The 10776-nt window shown below is 36.8% G+C and overlaps 1 protein-coding gene across 1 annotated transcript in view; it reads right to left on the bottom strand.

The window, feature by feature from the left end:
* Positions 1-10776, bottom strand: part of STRN (striatin, calmodulin binding protein) — a 52840-nt gene that overhangs the window by 28234 nt on the left and 13830 nt on the right. The window contains exon 4 of the mRNA XM_010004570.1: positions 9905-10069. Within this exon, the coding sequence (XP_010002872.1) occupies positions 9905-10069 (165 nt within the window). The remainder of the gene's footprint in view (positions 1-9904; positions 10070-10776) is intronic.

Here is a 10776-nt window from a genome sequence, read left to right as displayed (position 1 = left end):
TCATAGCTCCAGTATATTTGCATCTCATTAAGAGAATTTGCTCTTTTACCCTTTTTTAATTTACTCATCTTTACGGCCCAAGAAAAATAGTAAAGATTTCACAAATCATTAGAAATTCCACATTCACAGCAGCATAATATACTGTGATGTACAGTATGATTTCATGATCACTAGTTTTACTGATAATACTCTCCACTTTCCCGTATCCTATCTAAGAACAATTTCAAACATGCTTCTAATTTTATTTGCTTCCTGCAGTATTTTGACCCTTGTTTCTACAACAAACCTCAAAGCACTCTGTAATATTTTTCGTTTTCCTTAAGTAATCACTACTTTGGTAGACTATAATACCTCATGGATCTGTAGTAATTGTGTATGTTTTCACAGAAATGCTATGGTACTGTTATTTTGTTGTTTCCAATACACTGATCTTGACAAGGTAAAACTTGTAACATGCCTCATTTGACTAAGTTCTTGATTTTCAGCAAATTCTGTGTGTCCTGGTCAAATCTTTACGGACTAAATAATCCAACCACAATTATATTTGTTTTTTTCCTTTGCATTTTGCAGTGTAAAAATCTGCCAGGTGAAAACATCATGGCTGCTGATCTCTGTTAGAAACTATCAGACATGCTATAATGAATATAAATAGCACATATGAACTAATAGTAAACATTGAATATAAAATTTTACTCAACAGAACTTTTTATTAAGACAGTGTCCTGGTTTGAGCCAGGATGAAGCTAATTTTCTTTTTACTGATTTTTTTATTTTCCTTCAGTGAACTCCCTTTTAAGCAGCACTACAGTATGGAGACATGTACTGTGATTCCCATCAGTTCCACACCTCAGTCGTTGAAAAAGTGACTGACAGAATGAATAAGATGCTGGACAAACGGGAAGGTAAAGCCCAGCCTTGCCCTAGAGACAATGGGGCCCATACTGCAGCCATTAAGAGGAGACACCTTGCTATGAGATAGCAGTGAGAAAGACAGGACCCAGTTTGGCACCTGTGGTCTCTCGTGTGATTATTATGAAGATGACAGGTGAAAGCCTGATGGTGAGTGGAGACTGACAGTAGACTATCATGGCCTGAATGAGGTGACACCACCACCAAGTGCTGCTGTGCCAGACCTGCCAAAACTTCAGTACGAACTGGAGTCGAAAGCAGCCAGGTGGTGTTGCCACTATTGACATTGCTCATGCCTTTTTCTCTATTCCTCTAGCACCAGAGTGCAGGCCACAGTTTGCTTTCACCTGAGGGGAAGTCCAGTACAACTGGAACTGACTGCCCCAGGGCTGGAAACACAGCTCAACCATTTTCCATGGCATGGACTGCATTGGAAAAGGGTGAACACCTGCAGTACATCAATGACAACATTGTGTGACACACCAGAAGTTGTCAGGAAAGGTAAAAAGGTCATCCAAATTCTTCTGGAAGCTGCTTTTGCTGTAAAAAGAAGCAAGGTCAAGGGACCTACATGAGAGAGAGTTCCTGGGAATTAGATAGCAAGATGGACGTTGCCAGATCCCAATGAACGTGATTAACAAAATAAAAGCTATGGCCCCACCAGCTAACAAAAAGGACATTCAAACACTTTTAGGAACTTGGTTTCTGAAGAATACATATTCCTGATTACAGTCAAATTGTGAAACCTCTCTATGAAGTGACCCAAAAGAAGAGTGACTTGAAATGGGGTCCTGAACAACAGAAAGCTTTCTGAGCACATAAAAAAGGAGACTCTGCAGAGAATGGCCATTGGACCAGTTCCCACAGCCAGGTACAATGGTCTTACCTGAGGCCTCTGGCAGAAAGCACCAGGGGAAACTCGAGATCAATTCCTGAGATTCTGTAGCCAGAACTACAAAGGTGCCGAGGCCAACTCTATGTTAACTGAAAAGGAGATACTTGCAGCATATGAAGGAGTTAGAGCCGCTTTGGAAGTGATGGGCACTGAAGTACAGCTCCTCCTAGCACCCTGATTGCCAGTACTGGGCTGGATGTTCAAGAGTAATTTATCTCCTACACATCATGCCACTGATGCTGCTTGGGAGTACACTTGAACAGACGCATGTATTTGCAGTAATTCCTATTCAGATTTGGATCTGTACTCATTTGAGCTTTAATCAGGTGCTCTCACACTGCAGTTCAAAGTGACCACCAAAATCAATGTTGTACCTTCTTTAGGTAACTGGTCTGAATTCAACTCTCATATTGACTATTTACATACTTCAGTGGGCAGGATATATAAATAATTATAAATCTCCATTTACACAGCGGGATAAAAGGCATCTCATGCATTGGAAAACACAGTTGTTTATCATGTATTTCAAAACTGCAAAAATGTACAAAGTCAGCATAGTAACATGGAAGATCATTTGTGCTAAGGCACAACTTCCAAGAAAGTATTAATTAGAACCAAAAAAAAGAAAACTGAATTGACAGAATATTCTACAGAGAAAAGCTTTAAGGTAACAGAAAGGTTGATTTGCTATATTGTATCCCAATATGCTTAAGTAGTCAAATCAAAAGTAATTTAATAATTTTGCTATTTATCATCCTTTGGTAGTACATAAAACATAAGGCTTTTTAGATATTACTGTCAGCATGAACACTTAGAATACTGTAAAACACCTAAGAAAACATGTTATAGCTATTTTGTGTTACGTACTTTGATGGCAATTTGAAACTTAATTATTTTCCATCTGTTTAGTTTGTTTATCTTACGGGGTCATTCATAACACAACATAAAAAAGCAAAAGTGGCAAAGACACATTGAGATATAGGGTAATATAATAAATTGCTTTAAAATCTATTTTAGAAAAAGAAACACAGCTCAACATTTCTGGGGCTTTTGTAGCCTCAAATACTTTTAAACAATAGAACAGAGCTCCAAAGGCAGGGACTCCAGGCATGAGAAAGGCAAGACTAGAACAAGGTTTGGGACCTGTTGTGAAAAAAAGGAGACCAAATAAACGAAAAAGGTCTCAAAAAAGGACAATTCTTCTTTACCAGACTGTCCTGGACAAAACTTACATAAGGGAGAATATAATTTTCAAAGTGAAATAATGTAGGTGTATTCCCACTTTCCTAGCCATATTATAGAAAGAGAAACTGCTGGGGAATAACAAGCCAAAAAACCCAGACAGCAGAGGCAGCTACAGAAGCTGCCAAAGCAGAGAGCAACCAGATTTTGGCAGGACTTCCTCAACCCTGTGCTCCTCAGCTGCTGCTTCTGAATCTCTTTCCCACTGCTCCTTTCCTCAATTGTACTCTGCAATAGCACTCTTTCACAGCTTCCTCACCAGCTCCTAACTTTGTCTTCTTTCCTGGAGGATTTCATCTCAGTTAACTTAACCACTTCATAATCAAACCTAACATTAAAAAAATAAATATCATTCATTCAACCAATACATAATCTCCTATCAGAGGCTGTTAGCTCTGTGCATTACATCCTCCTCTCCAGTAGTCTTACCCACTTAGATAGGAAAGTCTTTGAGGGAGAGAGACTTCCTGCTACCCGTGTCTGCACATGATTAAGTACAACAGGACTAAATGCTTGCCACAAGCACAACACGTACAGTAGCTAGTGCCAGAAACTATAGATACACTAATGCTGCCGGGTTTTCCATCTTACTACTAACAGAAGGGCAGTGTGCAGATTTTGTGAATATTACTCTGGACATGGGGAACTTCTGATCACCAAAGATAAGGCTCTTTTTCCTGTTTAAAACACACAATGGTTGTTACAAATGGGCTGGTAGCTGAAGTACTTGCTTCCCTTAAAGGGACATAAACCTGAAATCACATTAATATTTTTGTCCTCAGAAGCTGCCAGAATTTTTTTGCAACTGTGACTGCCCTGAAAATCTCAATCCAACTTGTATTTTACAGACTGTTCAATTACTCAGATTTTTCTTCAACTCTTGGCCCTTTTAAGTCTAAAAAATAAAAATCTCCTCCCACGAAATATAAGAGATATGACTTGTAGATATTCCACATGTACTATTTAAAGCAAGCGTGGCTCTTGGTGGGCCTCAGTGGGCCATTCAGCCAACTCTTCATCTTCTGCCCTGTAATCACATGGCTCAAAACAAGTATTTTGTGTAAAAATCCAGTTGGCTCTGACATTGTAATACTAGCAGCTTTATAAAATACTAGCAGCTTTATAAAATATTCAGGACCTTAATATAAATCTTGTTTCTTACTCAGTGAAAAGTAGAAATTATAACCTACAGGAAAGGTGAAGCTGTGACATGGAAACTAAAAAAGCACATTGATGATACCTTTCCTGCTCCCAGCACAATCCAAAACATTTCATATTTCAAAGTAGAGTTTTAACTTAGACCAAAACCACAATAGAGACTTTTATTTTCTTTGTAGCCCACACATTCAGTATTTCTATCATTACCTTCTCATTTGTTAATAATAACCCTTGGGAGTCTGTGGCCATGTCCAGGGAGACTCTCATAAACATCTCCCATGAACTGCCCAACCATACCAACTGCCTCAGCCCTATGCACTCCCTCTAAGGAAAAAGTAGAGGGATTTTTTGTTTGTTTTATCAAAGACATACACAAGTTACCTTAAATAAAGCCAGATTTTATTGATAAATTCAGAAGCAGGAAGAAATACCACAGTAAAGCTAAATAAACACAAGTTCAGCTTAGGCTGAGAAATGTTTCTGGGGCCCTGTACAGGAAAAAGCCTGTTGTGACTGAGCATTAGAAGAGCTATTCTAGCATACACTATCTTGAGTCATTTTAATTGGCTCAGTTTCCTCCTACTATCAAAGTGTGCTACTGCAAGGTCATAAATCTTATTAACTACCAATATAATTTTGTTGTTTCATGTTTTAACACAGTCTTTTCAATGTGACTAGTTAGAGTCCTATCAAACTGGACACTATATAAATGCATGCAAATTCAAATGTATTCCTTTCTATGAGGACTGTCATTAAGTAGTATTTGTTACTTCTCCAATACTGTGCGAAGTCTTTCATAATGCAGCATAGAAAATATAAAACTAATAATTTACAAAACTATGAAACACAATAATCAAAATTTACACACACAGGGTACGCTAGACAGTCAGACACAACCTCTGAAATCTCTTACAAATTCACAGCACGCAATGCAAGGCCCAGTGTAATATATACGACTGGTTAGCAACACTTACAAAATGGTTTGGAAGTGAATTGGAATCATGAAGGAATGCCATTTAAAAAGGAAAGGCCACTTCTCCTGGCAAATCTAGTCAGATAACTATAATGTCAAATAAACAAGCTTTTTAAAGAATAAAAATTAAAAATTAATTCACTGCTTGTTTTTGTAAGTTATTTCTCCATTCACCTCCCCTCTCTTTGCTTCACTCTCTCCCACTGCACAGCTTCTCTGCCTCTCTCTCCCCATTCCCTCTGTACCATGAGTCTTATTTGACATTCTCAAGAAGTATCCCTTAAACCCTTAAAGTCATAGATCTGTACCAATGAAATTAAAAGAGCAGCCCATTGGTACTACTTTCTTCATAAAAACCCCCAGTTTACCTATTTATAATTTCTGCTTTAATGCATCTGTTGAAAGTGTCCAGGTCTTGCCTAAATTAGGAATCTTTGAAACGTCGATTACATCACTGCAAGATGGAGGTAGGGAGAAATGGGAAAAAGGTGAAAAACACCAACCCAAATACAGCAGTAAAGCAAATAAGGCAAATAGATTTTGTTGCTTTTTTAGAATTTTCTTTTCATAATTCAGTATTTTAGTCTTGCATATTATTTTAGAAATATTTTTCATGGCAGATGTTATCTCAGTTTGTAAATTCATAGATATTTTCCCAAATAAACCATTTTATAAGCAAGTCAATGCACAACAAACATCAGCCAGTACGCAGCAGTTTCATTACAAGGGTCAGCGTTAATAGGATTTAGAAATAAAAGGAATTACTCAAGTCCTTCTGAGAAAGATGTTCATTTGCTGAAGTGTTAGTTGCAATGATTTGTTGTACATCAGAAAGATAAGTTCTTCAACATGTTTAATACTTGAAAAGGACTTTGGATTTGCTATCAAAATTGAGGTCTGATGCCTTTTTGCTCATGTAAAGTATAGGCCGTGGAAGCCACATGCGGTTCGATAGAAAAAAACAAAACAAGGGTGATAGATGAGTTTCAGAGAGACACTAACGTATCTGTAAGGGTAATTTTTCTTTAAAGAACTTCTACTTCAATATAGTTCTAACAACCAAACCCTTAACAAGAACTCAGATAATTTTTCTATATTTTTCTTATCTATACACATATACATACATATATGTATATACACATGCATGCTTGGTATACCCTTACTCCTTTCCAGTTATATTCCTTTATTATATTTGCTTCCACTCATATAAAATGGTAGTCAAATACAAACTTTCAAGAAGGTAAAAGAATTTGACTAGTTAGGTTTCAGTCAATAAGATAAAGCTATTAAGAATGAGGTATTAAGTGAGCTGAAGATACTTAAATAATCTCATGTTTTCAAGGCTAATAGTGATATCTGCAGACAGATTTAATTTCTGTTTCAGTTAGTTAGGGGAAAGCACCCATTATTCTCACTGCAGGTGTTAAAAATTTCAACCTTAATTATCAAGTTATTATTTTAGTATCTATTTGAGTCCAGTCATGCCAAGTGGTACTTATCTTTTGTAATGGAAGTGAGCTGATCTGAAGAAACTGAAAACAGATTCCCTTTTAAATTCCATTTTAAAAGTGGAAACACAGACTATATCTATCTCAGGTTATCATATTAACATTTCTCTTATGGAATCAAAATCTTCCAGGTTGTATTCAAAATCCACATGATGTCTTGAGTGCTAAGTTTTCAAGAGGATCTGTACATTAGCAAATAAACAGGCAATGTAAGAATACAAGTTTGGCCACAGATGTAGCAGCTAGTAACATATACAGACTGAGGCTACTTCACCTAATAGCAAGATGAGAAATTTATTTGTTTTTGAAGGTTTTCAGACAACAGTAGTTTGGTTCATTACAATAGCAAAAGAAGAAAAGAAAACCAAAGAGGTGGGGGAGTTCTCTGATGTAATTGCAGCCCTTTAAGATACAGAAAATGAAGCTGAGGGGTATGCGTGACCAGGTGACAATTTTCAACAATAACTGGAGCCTAACAGAATTCAAGTTTACATATTGTCTGCTGGAAATAAATATTACTTTCATATGTATTTGCACTACAGTAACTACTAACATTTCTACATACCAAAGTAAACAGCATCAACTTCACAATAATAATTGCAAACGCTCTCCCCAGCCTTTACGATAAAAAAGTCTTGATTTACTGCTGATATCACAGCACTGAGTGTCCAAACCCTGCCTGTTGAAGTAGTTGTAACTGGTACAACAAACAATAAGGCATAACTGGTATAACAGACAACTTTTTAAAATTTGGAAAAGATGTAGTAAGTTATTGCCTACCTACCCACCATGAAGCATACACTTCTCACTAGGCTCACAGGAAAAATGCCAGGGACGATCGTTGCAATAGTCACAGGCATTTAAAAAATAAAAAAAAAAAAAAAAAAAGAAGCCAGAATTCAGCTGAGCCACCTACATTTTTCCCAGTTCTGCCAAACACGTAGAAAAAGCGCTGAACTGAGTTTTCAAACACTCACTAAGAGCTCCAATTGGGATCAGGGGCAAGTCTGCCTTAAATCTCAGTCTCCTATTCAGTGCTAATACTCCTCAAAAGGAAGCTGTTCTACACATGTTTAAGTCATGCTGACAATAGATGAGACAGGGAACAGGTAAGTATAAGCTAATAGAGAACAACATCTCATCTCATTGCTGATTTCCCATCTGTCATAAAGCTGCACTTGGAAATCTCAGAGGCAAGTGATGATGCATTTGGGAGGAGGTGAACAGTACCACATGCCACAGAAACATCAAGGTGTAACATTTTACAGCATCTAGTAGCAAAAGATGAAATAGCTGCTTAATAACAAGCAGCATCTGCCTGGAAGAAAGCCATGGAATGCTTCCTGCATGGAAAATTGAAAAGGATTATCTAAAAGCTTACTTGTAACATCTGGAAGAATCACAGCATGTAAAGCTAGCCCTCTACTCAGACTGATGAAGGAACTGTAGTAAAATTACATCTTTTTCCTTTCTGTGAGGGAGATACCAGCTATCATCCACGAACTCAAAATCACCCATGAAGACTGATGTGACTATGTTGAACAGATCCCTGGAAAATTCTTCTACTGTAAAACCCTGGAGTCACTTCTCACACATGAGGTATCAGAAGGCTCCCCTGAGCTTTCTAACATAGACTGCCATCATAGGCATCACAAGTGACATGAAGACAATTCCTCAAAGCATACAGCTTGACAAGCTTGCAGAGCCACAGTAGAAGCGAACTCATTTTTCTCCACCAGTGAATATCCTCAGCCACAGGGTAGGCTGCTAAGTGTTTGATCTAATATCACATGTATTCAGAACACAAGATGATATGCAGATACATAGAAAAACAAATGTATTCAAAACTGCTATATCAAAATCACTGTTCAACCATTTTCTCCACCAAATAAATAGCACATAAATACATCCATTTGTTTCAAAACTGAAATAAATGCATTTTAACTAATTTTAAAATTAAGAGGAGGAGCCTTATTTACCCACTTCCCCTAAGAAGAAGTAACCCCTTCACCAGAAATCAAACTAAAATTGTTATTGTAATCTATTAAGCATTCCTCCTTCTTCTTCTTAAAAAAAAAAAAAAGCTGCTGTTCATAAGTTACGTGGCTTGTCAACTATGGGTGAACAATATATTTTAGTAGCTTGGGGTTTTTTTCATACATTCAGATTTTCCACCTCACAGCATTATATTTAATTACATAACAATGAACTTCTGCCCTTATGTAACTTGTTGGCCTAAAGTTGCTGCAGCTATCTGCTGGGTATAACAAAACTTTACAAATGATTTTTAAAAAAACAGAATGTGTCATATAACAGTATTAAACCTTAGGAAAAAAAAAGTCTTTAATTTTGCCAGATCAGTTCAGAAAAGGAAAAAAAGAGGGAGAATCTTTGAGGAAAGCTGTGCTCGCTGATGCAGCACAAACTAGTGGGAACAGTTACCTCATGTACTGTTCAGACAAACAATTCTGCATCATTTTCATTATTCTTCCAGTTTTGCAACTACAGTATCTTAAACAAGAATAGATTGTTTTACTAAAGCCTCTACCGTTACGTTTCAGATGTAACTTTTGGTTTTTTAAGCAAAACCCGCTGCATGAGAAAGGGAAGAAAACAGAAAAAATCCTCTTACAATTTCAACATTATTTAAAAGCAAAACTAAGCACAGCTTGCTTTTACTCTCCTTGCCTGACTTTTCAGAATATTAGAAATATTGAAAAACAGAAATTAATACCTTATAGTTCAGTCGGATTTACATATGTATATCCATTGGTGGAAAATAAAACTCGGAGGAATCAGTATGTAACAAGTGAATTTGTTTTTTAGATCCAGAGAAAAAAAAATCCTATATCTCATATAGATTATCATGTCACAGTCAGCATAGACCAAAAGAGCCAAGCCTGTAATCAATAGAGTAATGTTTTCAGCAATACAAATAAACCATTAACCTGATACAAGGCTGACCTCTAATCCCTTGGCAGTCATATCTCAAAGACACATCATTTGACTTTGTGCTACCATTCAACTGAAAAAAACCTTACAGCACTTCTAAGCTGTGAATCTGCAATTTCTTCCACACTTACTGCTTAATGTAATAGAATTAGTTGAAATTGTTCTAATCTCCAATTATGGGAAAAATCCTGAAATCTTTTCAGCAAACAAAAATTTGTTCTAAACCATTAAGTGCATTTGTACAGAAAGTAACATCTTGATGCTTACCCAATCATCATGTTTTCTTTAATCTGGCCTTCTGTGCCATTTAACATTGGCTCTTGACTTCTGTTCTCCTTCTCTGAAGCATCACTTGAGAGGCCCAGTAAAGCTCGTACTCGTTTTGACTTCACATCCAATATCGTGTCGGTATAGCCCACTTCTTGTAGGTACCTGTATGAACAGAACTCATGGTAATCTTCCATGCATATGTCTCTTACTCAAAACAGTAAGTGAAAACTTCTCCCTAAACTCATCTTCAACCCCTCAGCTTAGCAAAGTATGGTGCTGTGCTAATGAAACATGCTTATAAATCATCCTGTACCAGCTGCAGAGGGATCGCCTCTTGCAGTACCAGCCTCTACAGTCACTGAGAAAAAAAAATCAAAGAGCGAAGCAGTCAGAGGTTATACAATACGTTATTCATTCCTTTACTAAAATGGATGGAAAAAGCACTTTCAATTAAAATAATTAGAACTGGTTATAAAAATCACCACAGTTACATGTACAACATGGTAATTTTATTCTTCAACAGCACATGAAAACTACACATGAAGTCTTAAAAGAAGTGTCAGATATGTTCCTTATATAAGCATTATTAGAGGGCTAGAAAACAGAGAGAACAGATACAAATCCTGCAGCTGTAGTTACTAGTGAGAGTTGTTATTAACAACATACTAGGCTTGATAGAATGTCTGCCTTGCCTTTTTCTTATTCTAGAATGCATATGCAAAAAATTAATTTGTCTTGTGTGTAACAGCTGGGAAGCAAGAATCCTGGAATGAAAACCTCAAGGTCTAAAGTTGGTCTTTCATCAATATGATATATTGTCTTTGGTGGGCAAGAGGGAGAGAGGAGAAATAACAATGAAAAATTTAAAA

Source organism: Chaetura pelagica, unplaced genomic scaffold (assembly GCF_000747805.2).
Source record: "Chaetura pelagica isolate M959 unplaced genomic scaffold, ChaPel_1.0 scaffold278, whole genome shotgun sequence".
Taxonomy (NCBI): Eukaryota; Metazoa; Chordata; class Aves; order Apodiformes; family Apodidae; genus Chaetura; species Chaetura pelagica.
Note: the sequence above shows the minus strand (reverse complement) of the source record. Positions and strands in the feature narration are given on the sequence as shown.